The sequence below is a fragment of the Ischnura elegans genome, chromosome 11 (genome assembly GCF_921293095.1).
Source record: "Ischnura elegans chromosome 11, ioIscEleg1.1, whole genome shotgun sequence".
NCBI lineage: Eukaryota > Metazoa > Arthropoda > Insecta > Odonata > Coenagrionidae > Ischnura > Ischnura elegans.
The window spans coordinates 50,669,173-50,697,067 of record NC_060256.1 but is presented as its reverse complement, the minus strand read 5'-3'; the positions used below and the strand labels follow the sequence as shown (position 1 = coordinate 50,697,067).

At 38.5% G+C, this 27,895-nt stretch overlaps 1 protein-coding gene across 3 annotated transcripts in view; it reads right to left on the bottom strand.

Annotated features, from left to right (window-relative positions):
• Nucleotides 1-27,895, bottom strand: part of LOC124167736 (probable Rho GTPase-activating protein CG5521) — an 85,818-nt gene that overhangs the window by 30,166 nt on the left and 27,757 nt on the right. For all 3 annotated transcript variants that reach the window (XM_046545746.1, XM_046545749.1, XM_046545747.1), the window contains 19 exons: nucleotides 26,907-27,104; nucleotides 26,048-26,222; nucleotides 24,813-24,893; nucleotides 24,031-24,111; nucleotides 23,019-23,179; nucleotides 20,921-21,032; nucleotides 18,865-18,987; nucleotides 16,930-17,218; nucleotides 14,995-15,264; nucleotides 14,311-14,448; nucleotides 13,555-13,695; nucleotides 12,225-12,472; nucleotides 11,167-11,265; nucleotides 10,836-10,991; nucleotides 8,280-8,411; nucleotides 6,237-6,362; nucleotides 3,441-3,641; nucleotides 2,492-2,602; nucleotides 567-782 (listed from right to left, as the gene is read on the bottom strand). In XM_046545746.1, coding sequence (XP_046401702.1) covers nucleotides 567-782; nucleotides 2,492-2,602; nucleotides 3,441-3,641; nucleotides 6,237-6,362; nucleotides 8,280-8,411; nucleotides 10,836-10,991; nucleotides 11,167-11,265; nucleotides 12,225-12,472; nucleotides 13,555-13,695; nucleotides 14,311-14,448; nucleotides 14,995-15,264; nucleotides 16,930-17,218; nucleotides 18,865-18,987; nucleotides 20,921-21,032; nucleotides 23,019-23,179; nucleotides 24,031-24,111; nucleotides 24,813-24,893; nucleotides 26,048-26,222; nucleotides 26,907-27,104 — 3,058 coding nt within the window. The remainder of the gene's footprint in view (nucleotides 1-566; nucleotides 783-2,491; nucleotides 2,603-3,440; nucleotides 3,642-6,236; nucleotides 6,363-8,279; nucleotides 8,412-10,835; nucleotides 10,992-11,166; nucleotides 11,266-12,224; nucleotides 12,473-13,554; nucleotides 13,696-14,310; nucleotides 14,449-14,994; nucleotides 15,265-16,929; nucleotides 17,219-18,864; nucleotides 18,988-20,920; nucleotides 21,033-23,018; nucleotides 23,180-24,030; nucleotides 24,112-24,812; nucleotides 24,894-26,047; nucleotides 26,223-26,906; nucleotides 27,105-27,895) is intronic.

The following is a 27,895-nucleotide window of genomic DNA, read 5'->3' as shown; positions in this document are numbered from 1 at the left end:
AAAGTCCTAAGGAGAACATGTATTACTACCACAAATCCCTATTATTCCGACAGATGTGCCAATAGAATTCAAATGGGTTCATTTTCCAATAAGAGAGGCATTCGCAATGGCAGTCAATAAGTGTCAAGGCCAAATGATGTCTGCTTGCGGCTTAGATTCAGGTACACCATGTTTTTCATACTGACAATTATAAGAGGTATACTATTACTTGGGTAAAACATCCAGTTTGTTTGCGCTGGCTAAAGATGGACTCACTAAAAATATCGTACTCCACTGGACTAAGAGAATGATAATGTTTCTTTTTTTGATTTTCATAATTTGTTATAGATATGTAATTTGAGACTTTCTTTCTTAATATTCATTAAAGCAATTATATGTAATACCCCACACAAATAAAAACCTTCCACAAAGTTACACCATGAGGGATTTTCTATGATTAAGATGAAAAAACTTCATAAATTTCACATGCATATGGTTGAATTACTGGCTTCATTTTGGTGTAACATTCTCTGGCACAGAAACCGGAAATACACAATCCTAAATACATGGGACTTGGCTGCACCCACCTGGAATATGATGAGGAGCAGAGATGGCGCCATAGGCGATGAGAGTGAGGTGGGCGGTCCAGCCATGAGGGAGGGGGGTGGTGCGAGGAGGCAGGCGAGGGGGAGGTGCATGCACCACTCCCCCATGCAGAACAGCAGCGATGTCATGAGGCGCCTCAGCTCATCATCCACCACGCCATAACTGCACGACAGATCCTCCAGTGTCACCACCAACACCTGCAACCAACAGATCTCTCTCAGAAGAACACTCTTTGAGCAGCACGTTCCATTGAGCAATCACATTCTTGCTATTCCAAACAAGACATGCTCTGACATTGCTGCCGAGTCAAATTTCAGCGTTACTTGGTGGAATGAAGTAATATTCATTGTAGAACAAATCAAAAAGTACTGTTCCACAAGTAATTTAATACTACCAAGACAAACATCCTCTCTGATAATGATGATAAGCCGTTGAAACTAGTTAAGACAGCATTAAATTATTTGAGGGACAATACTTTGTTTATGCTTTGTTCTATTATGAATATTAGTGCCCAGGTATGGTGGCATTTGGAGGAGGCACCAACAAATAAGGCTGGGTGAAGATTAGCCTGCTCTTAACAAAAGGCACCAAGGGGACCCCTGTATAACATCCCATCTGACAAACAGTGCTGAGCTTGAAGTGCCCTCCACAAAGAACTCAAGTGGGGAACATACATTCTATGATAAATATCCACCATCACTGGGATATGAACCTAGATCCACAGGGTAGAGAGCCAAAATTCCAGCCACCACACCAATCTGATAACCCCAAATCCCAAATAAAATGCCTAAATATGTTTTTCACTGCCAGAGCCTGAAATTTGAGAATTTTACGCCTCTTCCCCTCAAGTTTATTCACCACTTATCAGAATCCCTACCAATGAATAGTCCACCACTGCCTGGCAATCAAACAATTGGAATCAGTCCCATTATCATGGTGCCAATCTTCTATATTATTTCTACTGTATAGATACCTCTTTCTCAACTTATGCGCAACCAAACTCTACAAATGAGGTACCAAAATGCACAGAATTGATCAGAGAACATGCGACGGCATATCTTATTTCCTAAATATTGCTATTGTTTCCTAAAATTGGTTTTTAAATAATTAAAAAAAAGCAAAAAAACAAAAACCGGTAAATATTCCCGATTTTAACGGCGCACAAACTGATACATTTGTTCATTTGCAACAATATCTTGCATTCTTTAAATAACTTTTATCAAAATGCAGCTGATTCCACATTCAGGTCTCCTGTTGATACATGAGTATGAATCATCATGTGCGTTTCACTGAGGATGGTGTAATTACTTCCAATGTTGTGCTTAAAGAAGCCCTCTGACCTCAATTTGTACATGAACATTCCAATTAAATTTATACATAAGACCCTGCCTTTTTTTTCTACATTTTAAAATTAGAAACGTGCCTATCCATCTGTGGACCTGCATTGAAAAGAGCGGGGGAAGCCCGCTGGGAGCGGGCGCAGCACGCTCGTCTAATTTTTGATTTGCAATTTTTGTTGCAAATCTGAGGTGATACCAGTAATCAGAGACACTGCATGAGTGCATTGTATGCCGACCAAACTGCTCTAATCATGAGCAAAAGGCTTAGTTGCAAATGGCTGACAATTTAACATGCAGCCACTAAGCCTGACACAGAACTTTGTTCAAACCACATAGTTGCCATCGATATAGTAGACACTCCAAGTTTAAACATTCTAATTTCTCATTTTATAAATGGCAACAACAGCAAAATAAAGAAAATTTTCATTTTTCCATCACATGGAACAGATGTTGGGTGTCTTTTCAATGGATGGATGATATCCCAGCAAACGCATTGAAATACATTTCTATCATGGAGCCATTTCATGCTAAATGAATAAAAAGACAGCACACAAAACTACGCTTACCTCAACAATTCTTGGGGGAATATCAGGAAAACTTTCCATCAACTTGTCGGCATGATCACAAAGCATCAAAAGAATGTCCGAAGCCACTTGGCTCACCATGTTGCTGTTGAACTGTAAATGAAGAAGAAGAAAAACTGTCTCAGAAACTAGTAATAAAAACATGAAAATGATGGACTGAAAAAGGTACTCATAACAGAAAATTCATTCACAGTGCTATTTATTCACACAAGTAATTGGCTTGATTGTCAGGGTAAATAAATTGCCATATTATTGTACTTTCAACATTTGCCAATCACATTTGCCTCTTTCATTTTGAGTCCTCTCATTGTCACTTGCAAAGAAAAGCTGAAGTAACAGCTGTGAGTGGCTATGAAAATATCACTGATATCAACAGGAGTATAGTTGCCTATTTTTTCAATTAAATGAAAATAGATATGTGACCAAAATTTTGGAAAATTTAATTTTCTATTTTCAAGGCTTGAATGAAAATGTGATACAACTTAGGTATAAAAACAATGCACAAGTTATAACCATGCCTCAAAGTAATTTAAAGTGAAGAAATAAGTAAGCAAAAGGCAATTTTACAAGAAGATTAACAAACAATAACTTAGAATTTTGACAATTTTATGACAAAATTTTAAATTCTTTTCTGGGAACTTACTGCTATGAATGTTTTTGTTTAATTATTGATACACTCTTACATTCTGTGAGACATGATTATAACCTAGCACATTGTTTATAAAACTAAATTTAAACACATTTTGATTCCACCCTCATAGATAGAAAAATAAAATTTCTATAGCATTGGCAACATGTTTTTTTTTTATAAATAAAAAAAACCAATACCTACACTCCATGAACAAGTTAACACTTGAAATGAGAGGTGAAGAACAAAACCCAATTCTTGTTTATACTCAAAACACATCCATCAATTGGCTTGATACTCAACCCCGAGGGCCAGGAGCAGGACGTTGGTGACCTCCTTGACCCTGGGGTGTGGGCCGTGCAGATACGAGCCGAGAGGATGGGGCCCTGAGGAGGAGGCCAGCTGCCCCTGCAGGAATATGCCAAGCCCTGAAAGGGCAATGCACCGAGCCACGCCAGTGGGCTCACGCCGACCGCACTGAAGGAGAGCATCCAGCACAAGGTCCTGCAAACACACATGATCAGCTGTATGGATTTACGGTAAATAGAAACACAAAGTACAACACACTCCCGACTATTCGGAGGGCTAATGATGGGGAGGAGCCATATGGAAAATCGGGAAACACGAATAATTCAAACATTCACTTTAACCCTTATAGTGCCAGGGTGCCGATCCATCGGCCCGTGGGGTATGTGCGAAGAGTGCCAAGGGCCGATCTATCGGCCAGGTTTTTTTATACCCTCACCTTTTATTTATCGTGTTTCATGTAGATTTGGTAACTATTTTTAGAATCTGACATGCTTTAACAAACCCGAATGCTTTGGGTGGAAATTAAAAAAAAACAGTTTCTGAAAATGCATATTAGTCTTTATGTAAATTTTTAAGCGCAAGCCTACAAATTAGCCAAAAAAAAAAAAGCTCTGGCATTCTTAAGAATACCGGGAAAAATAGGCTGGCACTAAAAGGGTTAATATCTTGTAATTTTCATAATTTACGTAAATAAAAAAATCGGTTATTATTCACGCATATTTTCTGTTATTTTTAGATTGCTTTCCATTATCATGAAGAGTGTGGTGCCCCTGTGCGAGTCACCAGCAGACGATTTACGGGCTCGTCAATAGAGGGACGAGGAGCGCCAGGTAAGGGCGCAAAAAGAACAGTTAGTTATCAGCTAGAGGACTGGAAACAAGTGTCGTGCATGCGTGCTGCCTGAGTGATTGTTGGCTGTGTTAATGTGTGCTGTGTACATGTTTTTTTTTTCGGAGTCACAATAAACTCCCGTTAAATTTCATCGGTGTTTGGAGTCATGTTATTGCTTACTCACCAATACTTCGAGTCTTACAAAGAGCTTTCTTTTCCCCAATTGCGATCTTTTTAGTGCCGATAACATCATTGCACTCGTATTCCTACTGCTCCGTGTAATACCTAGTTTCTGAAAACTACGTATCCCTGGCTGCGAGATCACGGATTCAGTAAAGTGGTTTGTGAAAATGCTTCGAAACCACTGCTCGACGTCAGAAACTACACTGTCAGTCATCACGCCACGTAGTCGCATGGGATGCAACTGCTGCGAGTCGCGAATCCGTAATCACTCAGTGCAACCACACACCGCGATGCTTGGAAAAGATGTGGCCACAACTCCCGTGAATGCAACGGGCATGCGATCACGCCATCGCGCAGCAGCGGTTATAAATCCTAATGGATATAATGATCCCAGTGTAAACTTGCATTAAAATGCAAATATCCTGGTGCTTATGCACCCAATTTTATATTTTATAGAAATCGAGGAAAACGTCAAAGGAGCGTGAACTCATGAACGGATAATCCACAAACTGGGTAAACCGCAGCCGGATAATAGGGTAGTTTCCTTCATCGAAGAAAACGAAAGGCATTGATTGCGATTCGTTACCCACCATTAGTGTATTCATAATACACAAATTATTTGGTTATGGAAATACCGGTTTAGACGAATGGCAAGGGCCAAATTTTATCCTCATTTGAAAAAGGCCAGATTGGCGCCAATGCGATTCCACTCCACGTGACGTCACAGGGACCTAGTTTCTACACGAGAGGATAGGAGTTATACATCGTCTGAGGTTACCAATGCATGCAAGAGGCACAGAGCTCAGGGGAACATGTCTTAATAATAACCTATTAAAACTGGCTAAGGTCGGAAAGTTTTCTTCGTTTGATAAGGTATTAATAAACCTTTTTTAAGCCAAGCGCTACCAGATGGCATGGTACTCAGCTACCCGCTAGCATCCTGCGTCGTATCAGCGCTCAGAGCCTCTCCGAGGTCACCTCACAAGGCGGGAGGGGGAACCAGAAATGCGTCACACGGACTTTTTTCCCATCATTCCTACTTACGCGTCGCGTTTTCGCGCGCTTGAAAATTTTTGCTTTTCATTTAATCGCGAAAAATAGATATCGTCATTTAAAAATCTAAAAGCGTGAAATACGTACTCCAGGAGTAATAATCTTTCGATTTAGGCAATAAAAAAATAATAGGAAACCACCCTATTGCCAGCCTGCTGTATTATGCCTCACTGCCAGAGTTAAATCTAGCATTCACTAGAGTCCTTCATAGTTCATTTGGTGAATGCGATGGAACGGTTTCATTAATAACCTAATAAATGAAATCTTACCACTCTTTTTCTTCAAATCCAAGGGCATTTAAAAATTAAATCCTGAGAGTATTGGTACAGTGGGAGAAATAAATCAGAAGAAAAAAATATCTACATTTGGTTTCTTAGCCACATATGTTTTTCATGAGATAATAGAGCTATGAAAAACATCAACCAAGCATATAAAAGCCTATGCAAATGAGGTTTACACTGCAAAGGTTATTTTCTTTTTGAACGTAATTGAACTTTTTTTTATAAAATCAAAATTTTCTAAAGTTAAGTCACTTTTGCTGTAGCTTAACTAAACTTATATCTTTGAACTTAAGCAGATACATTGCTGATCACAGCTAGCAGTATCAAGTATAAATTAATGGCTACTTGTTACCTCAAAGCCCCCAACTTAATTCATTTTGCTCTTCTACCCACTGTTTACACAGTCAAAGTAAACTCAGCTTTTTATCGTTAATAAACCAACCTTTGCACCAGTGGAGAGAGTTAAAGTGAACTGATTAGGCTCCGGTCGCAGAACAGGTGCATCACACATTGCATCTGTGAAGCACAAGAGGCCACTTAGGATTGAGCAAGCTTCTGTCCTGGGAGTCTGAAAGGCAAAAGTTTACATTATAGGAGCTAAAATCATAAAAAATCAAAAAATATCTGAATGCCTAAAAAACTTATAATAAAATAGGTACATCAAACTCAATTAACTCAAGATAACATAATAAATTTTTCTTACATTTAGTTTCTAAAAATTAGGGGCTGTCTTACATATATACTTGTAAAAGCAAGAAATTCATTTCTTATCTTTAGCACCACTCACTACGTGATTCAAACCTAAGATAGGATAGGTAAGGTGAGGGTAGAGCTTACCCCAGACTAGGCCTCAGACATGTGAAGTTAAAAAATTCAGAGTGAGGGAGCTAGTTACTTTCCCTGGGCCATCTCTGAGGATTTTTAATTTGGAGAGAAGCACAGGGGATTTTTTAATTTGGGTGCCAGAAGGCTTCGCCTGGGATTTGAACTCAGGACCCCTTAATCAGCAGCTAAGCACTCTAATTGCTACCATGCTCCCCAAAACACTAAAATGAGCATAAATTTACAATACAAGATAAAGAAAAATAGTGTCGCATAATTTTAACCCTGGATAGCTGATGCCAGTTGGAACCAAAATTAGCATTGATATTTAAGTCCAAAACACACCATTTTTAAAACAACAGATACTTTGAGCCAAGCACTCCAAAAGGCCACTCGTTTGCGCTATTTCCAGAGTACCTGGACGACTCATGACCATGAATGCTTCGCTTACTGGGATGTATCCAAGACAACACACTAGGTCAGTGGTTGCGCATTTGAGATCATGAGTTTTCCACAGCCTCTGGCAACAGGAGGGCTTCGCGTAAAGTTTCCGTAATTTAAAAATGGTGGGTTTTTGAGTTAAACATCAATAGTAATTTCCATTCTTACCGGCATCAGCTGTCCAGGGTTAAAATTTCATGACAATTTTTCTCCAACCACGATAGGTAGAAAGTACGTGAGTTTTTACTAGCAAATTTAGAGAACATGAAAATGTATAAAATAATCAGAAAACGCAGACATGTTTTGGGATGATGTATGTACTACATATTTGGAATTCAACTTAATGAAACCACTTAGTGAAATAGGAAAGTGCATACAACATTCAGAAAATGCAGACATTTTTCAGGATGATATACAGTGGAACCTCGTTAAAGCGAGTACGGGCTACAGCGACACCCCCGCTATTACGAGAGATAGCCGATGCACCGCCAATTGACCCTATAATAAGCGTGTTAAAAAATTCGTTTTTACGAGACCCTTTCGGTGTTGGCTCTCCCCATAGCGAGGGTTTCACCGCCGGAAGACTTTCATCAAGACTCCTTAACCTCTGTAATTGCTAGCGATCTGTTAGAAATGAAGTTAATGGAGTGCTCAGCTTCAAATTTATGTGGTAAACTGTCGTTCGATAAATATAATGATTGACGAAACAATGCTTTGCATGATTTTTATTCAGTGCGGCGCTAATAAATTGTTTGAATAGTTAGTCGTTATTTGAGTAAGGAAATTTAGTGATGCAAAAAAACATCGCCTTTCGTCTGGATTTATACTTACGTTTATCGGATAGATGTTTATCTGTCGCCGCACCACTCCTGTTCCTGTATATCTGTTCGCAACAGGTATATTGGCTATTATTTGCACCACCTCCGGTAAAGCAACAATTCGCTATAGCGAGTGTTTATTAGTGCACCGTGGGGTGTCGTTATATCGAGGTTGCACTGTACTGTTTTTCCCCGAATATAGTCCCCCCCCCTAATTTTGAGGCTTCAGTTTCGGGAAAAGTTAAAAAAATTCGTTTGAATATAGTCCCCCCCTTTACTTTTACCTTGGGCATTTGCGGAAAAAAGGGGGGACTATATTCAGACATATACGGTATTACATAATTTAAATTCAACATAATAAAACAGAAGATAAACAACAAAAGTGCTATCATTATTATACATACTCCTTTGACATCTGATGCGGAGGTGACTTCACGGGCAGCGTGGATGAAATCCAGCAGGAGAATGGACGAACCGGGGAGGGCCAGAGAGAAAAACCTTGGTCCACAGTAGCGAATTAGAGTGTTGGTCACAGCCTGCAACAACAAGCGACAACATCACATTCATCAAGTAGGAATGCACTCATGATAAAATGCATTGAAATGAAAGCAAAGTGTATTCTCAAGCACTCTACATCCAGTAGGGAGGAATAGCCTCGGGAGTACCGTATTTGCACGAATCTAAGACGAGGTTTTTTCCCCTTAACTCATGCAGAAAAGAGGGTTCGTCTTACAATCGGATGCAAAATTCTCGACGTCAATCGGGTTGCATAATTTGCGTCGGAAAAATTATGGACACCTGAGTTTGCCACCTGATAGCTATGCAACGAAAAATTCAACTCACAAAATGTTCGTGTTATTGGTTACAATATACCTAAATTGTAACGTTAAAGCATCAATGCCGTCGCGGAATAAACTGCTACAAAGTCGTTGCATTTTTCTCAGAGTAACGGTAAGAAGGCAACATGATTTGCCTCTGATTAGAGGGATGATTCAGTTGTAATTCCGTTCCTTTCAGAGTATTACGATGGCAGAAAAAAGAAGTTATTACACTCCCGCTTTCAAAAGAAAAGTTATTCAGTGGAACCCCGATCTATCGTACCCGCGTATTGATCATTTTCCCGCATTCATCTTTCGCCGTTTCTGGTCCCAAATAAAGTTCTATATAGGCAATGTAATTTTTTCTCGCATCTCTGAAATATCGTTTTCCCGCATTGATCGTTTGAAGATCGTGGTCCCGACGAAAAATTTTCCCGCATCCATCTTTTGACGAAAATGAGACGAAATAAATACAATGTGTCATTTATGGCTAATAACGTTAGGCACATAGATTAAATGTTCCCCACGAAATGAAACTACCATTGGGAGAAGCTCAAAGCCGCGGGATAGTAACATAAGCGCATTTCCCAAGATCCGCTATCCCCGTCCATTCAGCACTCGCCTCCCCCCTCTGACGCTTTCCTCTTCTCCAAAATCAAACAAAAGGTCCCAGCTAGCACAAGGGATCGTATTACGAAGACCTTAGCTTCGAAAAAATATCAAGTTACACGAGAACAATAGAAACGCATTTCACGCCCCCCCTTTTCTCACCCACTGACCTTTTTCAGACTACCTGCTTCAAAGTTCCCAGTTTCTGGAGGTCAACCGCTGCATGAATCACCTATAGCTCAAAATGTGTCTAACAATGAATTTCGGCAATTGGTATTATACTTTTATTAGGCTGAAATATTTGCAATGTGCTCGTAAATCAAGAAAGAACGAGACCAAACACGATGTATTTCTAACGTGATTTAAGTATTTTTAAGTAAGGATCTAGCTGGAAAAATACGATGGTGATTTTTGGGGAAACTCTATATCCTCGTAGCTGAGCTTCTCGGCAGTTATGCATTTTTTTCCGAAAACAGGATATCAGGTTATTATCAGTTGTCAATTTACGAGTTATACCATATGTCGCACTTGTCAGAGTTACTGACGAAGGGGTATCTTATCAGGATATTTTGTTCCTCCCTATATACTAACAATCCGAATTCATCCGCTCATCTGGCGCTACGCTAATTAGAAAAGAATGGGTATCTTTGGGACAAAAAATTTCATGGCGCAGTCATGCTTCGCCCTCTGCAGTATGCTCTGCGTACGCCGAATGCGAAAGCATAGCTCGTACGAGTGGATCCGTACTTTCCAGGGTGGCTTGCCTTCATACCACCGAGTGTTTTCCGTGTGGGTTTAATGAAGTCAGGCTTCATTTTCACTAGTTTAATTTTATTCGTCTTCGGACCATGGCCCCTCCGAAGAAACTATTAGTCGAATCAACAATAAGACCTAAGTGTCTCGATAAAGTACCACTATTCTTGTCATTACGCGCCAAAAATCCCTCGGTTCCTGGGACATAGGCAACCTAGCCAAACATGCCCGCATTGAACGTTTTCCCCTAGAAACATTTTTTTCCCATAGTGGAGTTCCAAAAAAGGGGGGGTCGTCTTAGAATCGTGTTCGTCTTAGATTCGTGCAAATACGGTAATATCATATTATTTTTTTATTATTTCTAAAATATTCAAGAAATAATTGCCCTAAGATTCCACATCACTATATAAGCTACTCCTCTCTTGTCAATGATAATTCAGTACTAGGAGTGCTAAAATAAAAGCATCTCTCCACAAAAAAGACTCTGATCTTCTTTTTGTGCGACCCATTCTATATTGCTGGTGATCTGAGGCTTGAATCCGAGTCACCTGCTTGCAAGCCGAGAGCAGATCCATTAGGCCTGGGTAGTGGTCGATTGCTACAAGCCTTACATTTATTGCCTGCGTCTATGCTAGACTATGTCACATACAAGTGAATGTCACAAATTCAGGGAATGGCCGACTCAAATTGGAAAGATTTTTTGTGTGGGTAACAAGTGTTTTTTTATTGAAATAAGGGAAAACGAGCAGTAACATTTTATTGAGTAAAAAATGTGCTCACCTGATCATCACCAGTTAGGCCTTTGTGTAAAACTCGATAAAATTCAATTAGGTAATCTCTGGGGGGAGGAATATCTTGTGGAGTCACGGTTATACTGCACAGTAGTCGATATGCACATAACTTCCCTTTTCTGTAACTATCTGGAAGTTTTAATGCCTGAAAATATAAAAATAATAGTTATATTTATATCCACGATTTCATATATTAGGTCATAAAATTTATATTTATTTTTCAATACAAACAAATGCATGCGGGATATTATAATGGTAAACATGTACATGGGATTAAAGCTCAACAACATTCTAGTGCAGCTCTCCCGTCAGCCACTCACCTCAAAGCACCACGGAACAACAATGGAAATAGGAGGGACCAGTTCAGGAGGAGGTGGCGTTGTCTGATTATCACCCGATACACCTTGGTTGAGTCGGATCTTTTGAAGAGAAAGGAAAATGCATGATTAGACTTTCTACAACCAAAAAATGAACACTGCATCTGACTTCATTTCATAACAAAGAATTTTTTAACCATTTTCATTCCCAATTTCATCAATTTTTATGATTGCCGTAATTCATTTCAAATCAGTGATTATCATACGGCTTTATTGCCTTCTTAACCCTATTGCCATGAGAGCTATTTTCATTGGTTGCGTTCTCCCAATCCTCGAGTACTGCTCCATAATGTACTCCACTGCCTGTCCCTGCAAACTGAAAATTCTTGAATGCCCTGTTAATTTCTTTATTTCAGTAGTCAGAGTAGTAGTTCCTCACCTCCGTAATTCTTCCCGCTCTGAAGTAATGTCTGGCCTATCATTGGTCCCACTATCCACTCATAGGAATATTCGTGATCTTTCCTTCATTTACAATGCCTTCAATGGCAATTTCCGATCCTCAGAAATACTCCCTTTCTTTTCACTCCACATTCCCACCCGCTCCTTTCGCAATAACCAACCACTACACCAACCTAAATTCCATCTTTCTCTCTCCCAGATATCACATTTTTACAGATTCCCTACCTTTTTAAATACAATTTCGATTACTCACCCTTCCCTGGATGTTTCAATGCCCATCAGATCATTCAAGAGGCAGCTTCAAAAAGCCATCTTCTGAATCTTTTTTTATATCCTTTTTGTAGTTTTTATGGTATATATTTGTTAAATATGCAGATTTTAAGTTTTCTATTCAATGTAATGGCCATTTTGGCTGTTTTTGAATGATTAAATAAATATTTATATTACAGTACTTGCAATCACAAGGAATGGTATTGGGAAGTTATGACTTTGATTTTTGGTTAACAGCACAAATTATAGCTAATTTTCCTATAAAATTCACATCACTCTGTGGTCACCAAAACAAGAGGATGATGGGAAGAAGTTTCCTCTTTCTTACTCACTTTAATGAGGGTTTCACACAACTCGATGAAATGTTCAAAGACGCGTGCATGCAGTGCTGGGTCCCTCAGGGCGTTCACGTCTCCCAGGGCTCCGAGCATTCGCCTCCAGAGGACGACGGCCACATCAGGGAGCCAGCCCCGAACAGTGCCACCGCCCATCACCGAGTGACGACCAGACGTGCCCCCTCCTGACCAGTTGCCGCCCCCTACAGAGGCAGACGTGGCACTCAGGGATCCATCAGGCAGATCTGTGGGAAATAAAAAGAAAGATACCGACAGTTAAGTGTACAGTCACTGTGGAACTATAGTCAAGAAAGTTCCAATGAGTAGATGTTAATGTGCACATATTAAAATTCCAAATATAAAAATAGGGCGGTTTCCTATAATTTTTTTATTGCCTAAATCAAAATATTATTACTCATGGAGTACGCATTTCATGCTTTTAGATTTTTAAACGACAATATCTATTTTTCGCGACTAAATGAAAAGCGAAAAATTTCAAGTGCCCGATAATGCAATGGCTAAGTATGAATGCTGGGAAAAGCCCATGTGACGTCATTCTGGTTCCGGCTGCCACCGTGTTAGGCCACCTTTGTGCGAGGCTATGAGGGCTATTGCGATGCAGGCTGCTAGCACGCAGCAGAGTAACCTGCTAGCAGGTAGCACTTGGCTTAAATAAGGATTATTAATACCTTATCAAACGAAGGAAACTTTCCTACCATAGGCAGTTTTAATAGGTGATTATTAAGACATGTTTCCCTGAGCTCTGCATCTCATGCATGCATTGGTAATCTCAGACAATGAAAAACTCCTATCTACTAATAGAAACTAGGTTCCTGTGACGTCACGTGGAGTGGCATCGCATGGGCGCCAATCTAGCCTTTTTCAAATGCGGTTAAAATTGACCATTGCCATTCGTCTAAACTGGGATTTCTAAAACCAAATAATTTGTATATTATGAATACACTAATGGTGGGTAAGGAATCGCAATCAATGCCTTTCGTTTTCTTTGATGAAGGAAACTACCCAATTATAATCATTAGAAGTGCAAATTTTATATTATTATAATTTGAGATGAGATAAATAAGCTTTGTACAGGGTAAATATATTAGTTCAGGAATTATTCATGTAATATATTACTCTTGGAAGAGCCTGCACTCCCAAGTGGGAAATCCTGCGATCAAGTTACACACACTTAAACCACCAACACAACACAGATTTAAACAGGTTTTACATTTTACAGGGTCAAATTCAAAAAGTAAAGCTCATTGAAACTCTATCTATGATTATTTTTTTCTACTTGAATACATATATACTTCTATCTCCTCACCTGTGCTTGTGTTATCCGCTCCGATGACATCGATTTGCATTGGAGAATCTTTGATTGAGTTGCTTTCAATACCACTGGAAGGGGAAGGCGATGGAGACCTTGTAGGACCCTCAGATTCACAACACCGTGACAGAGTTCCAGCTGTAAAGGCAAAATGCATTCAAAATTGATACAGCACTTATCAGGTATGTCAGAGAAGTCCTGCAAACCATTCTATCAAGAGGTCTGCATTAGCAAGGTTTTTCTATGAAGGTGAAGATATTCACCAGAAAAAAATCCTTGAAAACTGATTTAACCAAATCTGCACACAAAAAGGACCACATTAACCCAAAATAAATTACACCTCAATGAATATTTGGCTTCAAGACTTCAAGTTAACTTCAACACAGTTAAAAAATGTCAAAAGATAGGTTGATGGCAAGGATATAAAATTCTCCCATGGTTTCCTAAACATCACTTACATAATCCTAAATTACTCATATAAAATCTTCAAAATTGAAGATAAATCATAATACAGTAGTCATTTCATAGTCTCTGGCTCTACTTTGAGTAATTTCAACGAGATATATTATTAATAATAACTAAGTAATGTTCATATTGAGACAAATGAAAAAACTTAGTAACCAGAAAGGAAAAGGAAACATAGTTACTGTTTCATTTGTGAAATTCAACTTCCTTCAAGTACAACCAAATGAAATTGAACATCATGATTTTGGAATAAGTTATCAACAAACAAATGATGAATCACACTCATACCTCTAGGCCTCAAGAAGGAATCCAAAGAATGTGAGCGTCTCAACGAAGGATGAACAGCTCGGAACGTGCAGTCGCCCTCAGAGGAAGGAGGGTATGACAGCAAGCGTGCTACCTCCCTCTCCACAGAAGATGGAAGAACTGCAAGGAAACAGGATTCGAAAAACTTAAGAGAATCTCATGCAATGAAAAATTTACAATATCATTCAGAGGTACCAAAATTGCACCAAAATTAATACACACCAATAAATTTTTTTTTGGCTACGCATGATGGTTCATTTATCAATACTTTATGTCTTATTCTACACTTAGTAGCCCGAGCAATCTCAGATTTTTAATATTTAACATTTCAATTAAAGCACATATCTCCCTAAGCATGATAATTTTCATTAGACTAATACCAAATTTGTATGAATATCATATGCATCAATAAAATTATTTTTGCTAATTTTTATTGAAGATTTCCCATTACTTTAGGATTTATTCAGCACTTTGTTCCCCAAAAAATTCCAAATTTGACAGGCAGACCACTATAAACTTCAAACACTGCATTGTTGTCATTGTAAGGCAAAGTAAAATGATTTTACTATACTGGCTATTACCAATTTTTTTATTATTAACACCTGTCCCTAACAACTGAATGGTGTAGTTCAGGTTGCCCATAACTCTGGGACTGCACGTACATACCTGGTGCACCGGATGTTGTGGACGGAGATGGCCTTGACCTGCCAGAGGAACTGTTTGTGCTGTGCAACAGCGTGAGCTCTCCCTCGCTGTGCGAGCGAACGGGTGCAAGCTGGCCACTGGCTGCCTTGTTGTGATGATGGCAGCAGCGCAAGGGGTGCGGGCTGCTTCCTTCCCCCTGGCCCTCGCTCTGTCCCACAGAGTTGTTGAAGGAGTGGCAGCCACTACGCATTCTTGGGCTCTCTTGCATTGCGGAGGGGAGCGGTGTCCCATCTGATCAGAAAAGGGACATGGCTTCAAACGAGGTCACTTGTCAAAACTGCTCTCCAAACACTCATGCCTAATATCCAATAAGGCCCAGATGCACACTCTAGTCATATCTTTCAGAGCAACACAGGGATTATCATCTCTGAACCCCACCATGTTTCTCTGACAGATTTATGTTCATCTGACAGAAACAAAAGTATAGGGAGATATTTTGCTGAGCAGACAAGTATAAGCACTCATTTTTTCCTCCACGCAATAAAGGACTTCAATGAATGCTGACTAGAGCTCAGTAGCCAAATCACTTCAATGTTAAGATACTTATAGTTACATTTATCCTTTTGATTTACTGGCATAAAGAAAGACACTGTGTTGGACCACTGCTTCAAAAATGCTCCTCTGCTAATAAGAATCACATAATGTCCCATGATGTTTATTTCTTTATAATGATTCTTTAAAGAAACACTAAAGGACTACTAACAGCTCTTCGTAACTCCTTTTTCACTTGCAATATTTAATTCACAGAAAGAAATCACATGACACTAAAGATGTAGTACTATGCTGATACTGAAAAAATCTCAAATTCAGAACTTCCTGGTGGAAAAGAATACCAATTAAATGCTTTCATTTTTATGGTGAAAATGAATCATGCAAAGATAAATGTTCAGGAATGAACTGATGAGAATATAACGGAAAATGACTATTTTTTTGTCATCTAAATTAGTCTCCCAAAAATGGGACCTTGGCCTGTGATGGCTTCAATAATGTGAACATATCAGAGGGTTCAATCTTAAACCACCAACTCACTCTAAAATGAATTACTTTTATACCACCTCTATGAAGACTTTGAAGTATGATACTTGAAACAGACCATCTCTACAAAACTTTGGAAGTATCAAACGTAAAAATGTGATACAACGACAACTGTAATGTTGATACCTTGCTTGAGGCTATTACTATACTATAATTCAATTATATACAATGAGTCCTCAACATACAAACAAGATGCGATCCGGGACCTTGCCCGTAACTTGAAAAATTTCGGCTAGACATCAAATAGTGTAGTTGTCCTGCAGCATGCAGCACTGTGTAAAGGCCGCTATACATGGTGAATGATCATGCTGAATGATCACATGATCATTCACAGGATCATGCGAGCAAAATAGAACATGTTCTAATTTTCACTGAATGATCATGCACATGACGGTTCATTCATGAATTTTTCCTTTATACATGGTGAATGATTTCATTTATTCAGCATAATCATTGGCATGATCATTCACTGCATATTGTGGCCTCAACATTTTTGTGTTAACTCATAATTGTTGTAAACTGTTCCCTGCAAGTGCGATGAGGCTGGGGTTGAAAATTTTCAAGCAAGAACAAGCTTAATGCTGAACATTTACTGACTTCCCAATGGTTCATTGATACTTAAAATTATATCATTACGTTTTAAATTTATTCGTCACGGCAAAGAATTAATCATGCATTTTAGGCGAGATCATCTACACTACATCAACAGTCATATCAGCCAACTCCAGAGGTGCCAAATTTGAAATGTCCAGCATGCTTGAATTTTTCGATTGGGCATGTATCTCTGAAAGTTCGTAAGTCCGATGTTCACAAGTTGAGGACTGACTGTACAAGGAAAGCTAATTTACACTTAAGAATTACCGGGGAAGGTATCTTCGGGAATGGGCCCTTCTTCCTCGAATCGCCTTGTGCTTGGAGTGTAGCAAGATGCCGACGGCACCGTGACTGACGACGCTTCCGTGGAACTCCTCCTGCGTCTCTGGCGGCCAGGCCCGTCAGCACCCATGCCCATCCACCTGGGCCCCCCACCCCCATCCCCACCTCGTCTCTTCTTGGCCTTCTGCTCCGTCAGTCGGTCCAACGGCAGGTCAGTCAGGTCCAGGCCATACACATGTCTTGCCAGCACACGTGTCAGCGTCTCCAGCGTTTTCTGGGAAATAATTCAAAAGTCAGGGAACAGGCAACACATACCAAATCTTGGATCAACTAGAAGATACATTACAAAGGGAAACTATAATATCTCCCCTTTAACCTTTACTGGTCATGGCATATACAGGAGTGCGACGAAATCTCCAGTTTCCTCAGTTCCCTAATATTCGAGTGTATCAACTGCCATCAAGAATACAAATCAAACAACGTTACAAGGTTTCCATGATACAATAACACAAATGGTAACTTCCACACTTTCAATACTTAACTCAACAACCGACCATGGTTTCAACTAAGGATGGGTCGGTTCTTAAATTTTTTCTCCCAAGTATCAACTATATGCGATCAGTTCTCGATACTGGTTCCAAAGGACAAGAGCCCGCAGACCCGAGAACTGGGTACCAGACCCAAACCATCTCTTGCTTCAACACTTTTCAGGGTTCCTTGAAAATGACACAATGTTATTAAGTTTTGTGTTAAAGGTGTGGAAATTACCATTTGCGTTAATTTATCATGGATATATCAAACTTCCACAGAATCGAGCCAGAAACGATTTTATATGTTACAAGGTTTGATAAATACCGTATTTCTCCGAATATAGTCCCCCCTTATTTTGAGGCTTCAGTTTCGGGAAAAGTAAAAAAAATACGTTTGAATATAGTCCCCCCTTTACTTTTACCACAGGTATTTTGGAAAAAAAGGGGGGACTATATTCAGAAATATACGGTATAGATTATTATGGATAAATAAATAATGTCCATGCAATTACAAATTCTTCTGATAGTAGCCATAAACCCAGGCCAATTCTTCATACATAAGCATCCCTAGCTTAACATCATAGCATGGCCACAAGATTATATCATTTGGCATTTAAAAAGTCAGCCAATCAGTGAGGACCTTAGATACTGGTTGGACGAAGTGGAGTGAGGTACCACAGAAAAACTCTCTCCCCTTACCCTTCTCTGGTACCTCTCCCATTACAAAACAAATATGGCAACTTTGTTTACATCATGTGATTGGGTCAACTCAATAACTTTTCATTGATTTTTAGATAATGTGAAAAGATTTTGTCATATTTTGTTGATAAACTAATTAAATGGCAGAGGAAATCAACTTTTCATACTTCTCCAATATCACTTTCAAAATTCGCAGCGAGATAAAATGAAATTTTAAGAGATAGGTGTTTTTGCAAAAGCATTCAGTGGGCCTTAGATTTATATACATTATTGGTAAAAATGACAAGTAAAATACCTACATGCATGCAACCCATTATACAACGATACTGCAATAAAATGGCAACATAAATGTGACTGGAGCTATATCGTTATTATATAGGGGTATTTTTGTATCGTAGGCAGAATAAATCTAGTCATTTTATGTGTACTTTCTATTGATAGCATCTCTAAAATTATAGCCCAATGGGTACAAGAGCAAAAACTTATATCTTTAAATTGCATCTTCTATCTCACGGCAAAGTTGAAATGCAATCTGGTGGTGACATCTGCGTACCTTTCGTTGCAAAAGAAAATTGAGATTCACATCTTAAGAAAATGAAAAACTTACATTTAGAATTGGGACTGGAATGCATAATAACATTAGGCTCCAACTTGAAAAAAAATGGCATTTTAGTAATGCATTGAAACTCACAGCCCATTCTCTCACTAGCTCCTCCCATTGGTTGAGTGATGATAGAACGTGCAGGAACCGGTCCCAGAGATCAGCAGATATCACAACATTTAAATTGGCCTTGATCCACGTAACAATCAGAGTCTGGGAAAGCAAAAACAAAAATATATTAGTATGATTCTGGTATGGTATTTGGAGGGGACGACTGACAACTAAGGTCATTTGCACCTAGAGGGAAGAGTAAGTAAGAAAGGGTGGAGAGAAACCAGGTGTCGACATTAGCCTGCTCTTAACGAAAGCCACCAGGGGGACCACGGCTTAACGTCCCATCCGATAGATGGAGTGTTGCACTTGAAATGTCCTCCACACAACATTCAAGCAGGGATCGAGCAGTCTCTGAAAATTCCCTGCCACCGCTGGAATTTGAACCCGAGCCCTCAGGGTGGAAAGCCAACATTCAAGCCACCACACCAACCTGATTCCACAAGTATGATTCTACATGCACAGTTTGGCACATAGATGTTTAGTTCCACACCAAAAACTTTCAAGGATTACTTCAAGATTAGGCTCTCCTCATAAGACACCCTCAGGACTAAGGACAAAGAAATGAACATGACGTTGACTTAATAAACTTTATTCCCTAATAAAATAACAGCACATTTGCAAGAATATGTTATGATATAATATTTATTGGACAGCAATGTGCTTCAAAATTCGCATAACCTCATAAACGGTATTTTGTGAAAACATCCATCAATGCATTCTGCACTTGGATAGGAAATATCTCTGGCATTTATTTTGTATCGAAGGATAATAGTACCTTGATTGAATACTGTCTTCTCCTATTGCCAAATTATTTGTAAAGGTTTGATAATTTATAACTAGCACAACTCTCAGCAGCATTCAGCCAAGGTAAAATATTAAGATGTGTTTAATTGTTTGGAGGTGAGAGAGGGTAAAAATGGCCTAATCACCATTGACTCAACAAAAGGGAAACTAGGGGCTCAGTTGCAAGAGGATATGTCATAGAATATAATTTAACTGAAATCTGACATCACAGTGTTTTCAAGTTAAGCAGCTACACACTATATGTACTAGGGGGAACCCAAAAAAAAACTGGACACAATTTTTTAAAAATTCAAAATTTAATTTTTTGTCAAAAGCATTAGTCACCTTCGAAGTACTCTCCATTTCCACTGTTACATTGGTTAAAACATTTTTTCATCTACGTGAAACACCTTTGGTACTCGTCGTTTCCGATGCCTTGCAGCACTGCCTTCGATTTTTATCCTCCGCAATGTGACCAAAACATTTCCCTTTCATCACCATTTTCATCTGGTTGAACAAAGGAACTCAAAAGGTGCAAGATCTGGTGTGTAGGGTGGGTGAGGAAGCAGTATCATGCAATTTATTACCAAAAACTTAAGTCGCAGCAATCAGCAACACGTGCCACTTTTGATCAGGGGGCAACAACCGGCACCTTGCGATTAATCTCAATTGCTAATCTTCCGCTAAAATTTGATGTAAGGGACTCCACAAATGACCAGATTGTTTAGCGAGCCTATCAATAGTAAGCCCCTTATCGTCATACACATGGGTAAGAGTTTTTTCCACATTTTCACCAGTTCTAGACCTGGAAGGCTGGTCCAGGCATTGAATGTCTTCGATCAGTATGTTGCCGTCTTTGAATCGCAAACATCACTTGTGCCCTTGAGTCCTTTTTAAAGTGTGTTCTTTATAAGCTGTAGATAACATATTAACTGTCCGACTCAATTTTACCGAGCAGAGAGCAAAATTTCAACGCTACACGGTATTCTCAATATTACAAAAATGGAAGAGGCCAAAAAACTGTTTGAATTTAAACTGTCATAGGGGCTTGCTACAACCGCCTATATCCACGCCGTTTCGCATACTGACACAGATATGATGAAATAACACCCATCTAGTGGGAGAAATTCAAAATATAAGAGCGACACATGAAGCGATATCCGTCCCGTTATTTTTGGTTCCCCACCTCGTATATGCTGGAATACCCCAACGGAATTCATTCCAACTCAAATTTAGAGAAATAACTTACCTGAAATATTGCAGGAGCAAGTTTACCACCTAAGGTCTCTTCTTTGCGGGAGGGAGGAGTCTTGCTCAGGATGAGCGACGTTATTTGGAGAAGAACCAGGAGGAGTTGCTCCCTGAAAAGATTAAAAAAGTTATTCCTAATGCTGAAAAAAAGCTAAAACAATAAGCAGCAAGAGATAAAAAAATCGAACATCAAATTTTAAAGTTTAAAACTATTACCTGACAACAGAAATTCTTCTCGGGGTACTTCATCTGGTCAGATTTTCCATAGCCAACAATGTCATCAGGGCAGATTAGTGGGCAATATGACCACTGATAATGATATGAGAGTTAAGCATTGACAAATTGCCAGTTGGAAAACCTGACCCAGTGAAGAACTAGAGAAGAATTACTGCAACTGGCTCGCCAGGAAAGCCTATGATTCTACATTACCTGACTACTTAAGGATTAAACAATTGCAAGCAACAATATTGATAAGCAATTTAGCTATTTCTGTTGTTATGGCCGCATTATTTATTCCTCCAACAGGATGCCATGAGGACATTGTTGCCGCATCGGCATCCGACCCATCTGAGGACAATTTTAGATAAAATGTTGCGAGGGACATACTCTGTTACATCGGTGACGGCCGATCCACTGTCAGAAGGGGTGACCAGTGCCAATTATCAGGATATAAAAACCCTGCAAATCCCTCGGTTAGCAACACCCCATCAGGGCCTTAGACTTAGAGTCAACCGGATCTGTTCGCCTGTGTCACCATTACCACGTGGAGACTGACGACCAACCAGTAAGACCAAGTATCCCCTCAGGATTGGCTTGCCCGTGCCACCGCTACCCAGTGCAGACCAATGGCCGACCTGACCAACCCAGCCCTTCAGGCCAGCATTGTAAGTGTGCCGGAGTCTTGTCTAAAAGCTCCTGTACTTATTATTATTGTTTTATTAAATCAATTAAAAATAACACCAATGGCTTCTTGCTCATTGAACCCTGCTATGTCCCAAGGGACAGGATAATTTATTCATGATTTCATGTGAGGAAGCTTATTGTTCACATGCTCCAAGGCATCTGATTTTTAATATGTATAAAGGGATCACAAAGACAACCTTATGTCAATACATCACTGAAAGAGTTCCAATATCTGAGTGACAAATCATAACAGAAGATCATACTATGCAAATGCCATTGGGAAACAAGAAAACTAGTCGATAGCACTGATTTCAAACTCATACAGCACACATTTCAACCCTTTGAGTGTCAGCTGGCCGATCTATCTGCCTGAGGGGTATGTGCAAAGACTGCCAAGGACCTATCTATCGCACTGCGAGTTTTTTTCAATGAATATTGAAATTAATTATTATTCCCAAATTGTACGGAAGATATAAAAGCCTAAGTAAACATTTTCAACAATAACATAAGTATAAGAAGTGAGAATAAAAAGAAGAGCTGCATCACATTTATATTGACATAATTATAAAATTCTGATTAAAATTATAAAAATTAGTCACAAAATCCCTGGAATTCTTTGGGAGTACCACTTTAAAGATGGCAGCACTGAAAGGGATTATAATACATAACCAATATAACCTTAGGTTAAATTGTAACACCCAAAATTTTCACTTTATATCGCATGTAATTGTGATTCCATTAACTACCTCTCTAATTTTTTAGGATTCATTCAATTTTCAAAAAATATCATCCCCATGGGCTACATATACCTGTTTCATATATTTATTTAAATATTTATCTAATTTATATATTGTGCCAGAATATCAGAACATAAAATATAGAATAATTTTGCTATATGAAACTAATACATTTACCAAGTATATTATATTTCTAAATAAATTTAAAATCAAAATATAAAGTTAAAGCTAGTTTTCATAATACTACTATTGCTGCCCTATCAGTATGCTGGACTAGGTGCATGCCATCAAGACAGGCAAAACTTATGGCCTAATTGCAGGCTAGAATCAGGATTCCTCAAATTCAGCCTGTGTGCTTTCATCAATCCAAATGTCTCTTAAGATATCATCTTGAAAAATATTTAATACACGAGGTAGAAAAGTAGTTAAATAACACATGAGATTTTGTGTACCCACCATGTAGCCGATTCCATTCTCGTATGCATGACCATGTAGCGGTAAATGTTAAGGACTCGCTTGCAAATGTCCACTTGCTCTTCAAGGAGAAGGGGGTAATCGGGACTCACTTCGAGAAGGAATACATTAGCAGCGTGTGTCACAAACACTTGAAGAACACACTGAAATAAAACCACGGAAAAACTTATTATAGAGCATATTCATATGACATGAGTACAAATCTGAAGAGGAGAGACTATCCTAAGCTATAGTTTGATTTTGAAAATCTCCTCCTCCAATTGTTTGATTTTCCAATGTGTGGAAACTGAAAAAATACCAGTATGGGCAATCAGTATATTACCCAAATACCCCAAGAAGCAAATTGCTGGCTACGTGTCTGTGACACGACACTAAAATTGGTAAATTTCAAGTAATTTGGGCATGTCCAACTGTAGACGTACTAATATCCACAAGATTTAATGAGGTATTGCTGAAAATGACAATAAGCTGAGCTTCAAAATATAATCCAATGTGACCTGGTTGCATGAATTTTTGAACCCTAGACTACTGATAATAAAATTTGACCTTAAACATCTTCAAAAACCTCTCCTTCCACTATTTTAAGGAAAAAATTATTTGCCAATGTTATTGCTACATATTCTAAAAATATTGTAAAGGCAAATTAATTAATCCCCTTCAAAGGAATTCAACACTGCACCATAAAAAAAATTTTAAGCTGTGCCATTATTTCATTGTGTACACAAGGGCATCATGATGCTTCTTCATTAAATAATTGTATATCATTAAGGACCTAAGCCACCACTCTACTATTAAAAAGCAAAATATAACCTACAAATAGAAATAAACACACCTAAAGAATCTGAGGAGATGTCAACAATACCAGGGGCTTAGAATACTTGCACACTGAATTTCTCCTTAGTATCAAACTTTCAAAAATTACCTTTCCTCGACCACTGATTTAAAAGTAACTGAAAATCCATTGCATACAATGAAGCCCTATAATTGGACATACCTGAGATCCAGCACGAATGGACAAATTATCTTCAGATGGATCATTACTGGAATGCAGTACAGTAATACTAGGCTGATGATTCTGAAAGAATAGAAAAATAAAAAATTAAAATTGTTAATTTTTTTATAACATCAGGCAATTAATTGCAATGTGTGTTGAGAAGAATTTCATTAGCACTTTAAGTATATACATGCCGTAATTACTCCTAATTTTGAAAAATGCCTCGGAACCAATAACACACATTAAATTCCCTAACTTTTGCACAAACATTTCATTTTGGATACATTAATCAAATTTCTAGCATAACATCAGTAGCAGAGTGTGTACGTAGACCTAGATGCACCTCTCTCACCATGTAGAACTCGACAGATGTGGGTTTAGTCGAAAGAGAAATGGAAATGGATATAAAATAATGGGAGCATTAATTTCAAAAGAACTTGATGAATGAGAAAGCATTTAAAACCATCAATTATCATGTCAGGCACTATTTTTGTTAATATAATGATACATTCATTCAGTTAGACATCATGAACACAAAACATGTATAGCACCTACGCTTGAAGGCTTGCTTTGCAGAATTTTTTCCATAAGTCTAGCCTCGAAAATTTGGAGGGAGGGGGACAATATTCTGTGGGAACTAAAAATCTGAGAATTATGGTAACTGATAAAACCTGGGTCACACTTTCTAATGTATTATTGTGGTGATGCATAGGCTGTTTCTGAATTAGTATGAGAAATATTTTAAATTTAATTTTCACATTTCCTTATTATGGGTACAATACCTGGCTATTGTTCTCCCCCGTTGTTGAACCGGACTCTTCCTTGTCACTCGGCTCCTGCATAAAGGGAGGCAGCTCAGCAACCTTGAAGGAACAACCACCAATTAAAGACTTAAAATTCTGGGAGTAAATTCATGTGTAAAAATTTAAGTTATGGTCCCCACATAGTCGCATAAAATACATGCATAGCGCGAGAAGTTTCAACTCTTGCCTTCATCTCTTTCCTACAAGATGTGCAACTAACAACTACAGCACAATAAATAATAATCTCTATCCCTTAACCAATGCAGATTAAATAAAAGCCAACCTTCCCTCCCTTACTTAGGTATCAGACTATTTAATCACCTTGACTGATTCAAGAGCATGATTCACTCATGGCTAGCCTAACATGCATTGCATTTTGTTGGTGAATATTTTACGCATAAAACTTTTGATATTGTATTCTAATATGCAGCTTATAGACTGTGATTGTTTGTAACTTTTCTTGCATATATATGTTCAATTGTTTTTTTCTAATAGGGTCTGTGTATCTTTTGAATACTTTTAACCAATAAAACATTATATTATTATCTTTGCACAAGTCTAAAGAGATCATTTAATGGTACTTGCTCACTGAGGAGCCCAAGAAGTAGGTTGATACGGAATTTGTCTCGGTATGAATTGCAATCAATGCAATACTCGAATGATTATTCAAATGCCTGCCAATCAAGAGAATACTACAGTTATCATATGAGTAATCAAGTAATCACATGAGTATTCAACTAATAATTCTAGTGCTTGAGTAAAGATGTACAATTGCTATCAATGTCATACCACTGCAGAAGCCTGCAGAAAGCATCAATTGATCTCTGAAGTTAAACCATTTAAAATTTCAAGACCTCACATATGCAGGATTTGTCATCTTAATACACCAAAGTTAATTTGCGAGTAATGGTTTCTTTGAACCCACGAAAAAGCTCCAAGTTCTCCTGGTGATACATACTGGTCATACTCAGAATACATAAAAGTATACTTGGCTCTCCTCTGCACTATTCTCATAAAGGCAGATTTTACACTGGCAAACAAACACTGAAAAAAGCAACAAGTTTTTAATTGAAAGAGAAGATGTTGCCTCAGCAACAAATGCACTTATTTGAGCCACACATTGGCTAATAAAGGACGTTTTCAGGAAACAATTGCCTCCAATATATGGGGAAACTAGCTGAATACTAAATATACAGTGATGACTCTCAGCTTACATTCATTTGTATCCAGTCTTTGTAGACAGCAATAGCTCTTCTAATGGCAGGTGAGTGAGTGAAGTTTAGAAGGAAGGCCTGGCGATATATTTCATGGACAAAATCAATGTTCTTCCGGCTTCCGTAGAGCACTTGACTCACAACACGGGCACCAACTGCACTCGGATCCTCCACACTGAAACAGCAATCAAGTTTTATTCCAATCCGACCGATCAAGGTGTGAAATAAAAGCAGAGAATCACGCACACCTAGGGGATAGTTTACTTCCAAATAAGAATAGAATAGAAAATGAAATTTATTATTCCAGGACAAGCGTGTCTCTTGGGAACATACATAATTATAAAGATAATGAGAGTCAAAAATATTACAAACAATATGTATGAATATTTACATTAAACATCGATGTCACAGAATGTGACTTAATATATGACAAAATAAAAGAAAAAATACATGTATGGATAAATATTAATAACATATAATAGATAATAGAATGATCACTAAAATGCACTAAGTATATATAAAAGTGGCTTTGCCGGTTGTGCATTGGAATAATGTTGACAAAGCAATGCTTTGCATGATTTTTATTTAGCACAGCATAAATTGAATGGCTAGTTTTTGATTAAGGTAAGGAAATATATTGATGCAATAAAAACATCGCCTTTCATCTGGATTTATGCTTAAGTTTATCGGATAGAAGTGTCTCTGTCTCCACAACAATCCTGTTCTTATATAAGTTTTGCCCATAGGTTTATTGGCTATTATTTGCTCCACCTCCGGTAAAGCGACAATTCGCTATAGCGAGTATTTATTTGAGCACCGTGGGGTCTTGTTTTATCAAGGTTGCACTGCAGCACATTACCTTGCTTGCTGAGAATGGTTTTCAACGTTGAGACGATTCCCGAGACGATTGGAAGCGTCTAGGGGGGTGCTGTTGTTAGTCGGGTGTGCTTCGTGAGGGGGGCTGCTGGCAGCAGGGGTACCCGAGCCAACCTGACTCACGCTCACTCGCCTCAGCTCAGTGTCTGGCGAGTGGTCCGTATCCTCCCCTGGGGTCGTGCTGGAAAGGGAAGTAATTCATAACAAGAATAATGATAATTACAGTAAAACCTCTTTACATCGTAATGGAGGGGCCAAAATTTAGGCAATTTGATGTATGGAGGTTCACTATAGAGAGGTTTCAGTGATAGGCACCATTTTTTTCATATCCTTTGGAAATGAAAGGCACTACTGTCTTATAAATCATTATATCTATATGTTTACACAAATATGCATGCATTAGTGAACATATACTTTTTATTTAATAATTACAGAAAGTGAGTGCTATTGCATGATTTTTTTAACATGATTCGAGAGTAAATAATGTGATCTCTCTTAATTCAACAGTCACTTAAAATGATTCGGATAGTTGGATACCTTTTTTTTTATTTACTGTTAGGTATGCTCTCGTATGGAAAAAGGCCACAATTAATGACTAACGTGAAAATTACAGCTTATTAAAGGTTTATAAGAGAAAAAATAAGGGTGAAACATTTATCGCTGAAAATTTCATTCCATGTACGTAATCGCGGCTGCATTAATGGTCTCTAGTTGCCTCGGTACGATTGGCAGAGGTAGTTAGGCCGTCTCGGGGGTACCTCCTTGGTATGATAAGTGGATGTTTTACGAGATAAAGAGGTTTGCCTATAAATTTACATGTAAATCAGACAGGACCATAGGGGTGGCATGATGTATGGAGGTTTACGATGTAAAGAGGTTCACTACATAGAGGTTTTAATGTATATCATTTTCATTTCCATTCCATCCCGAATCACATCCATTGAAGAAATAGAATTTTCAAGCATGGTTTAC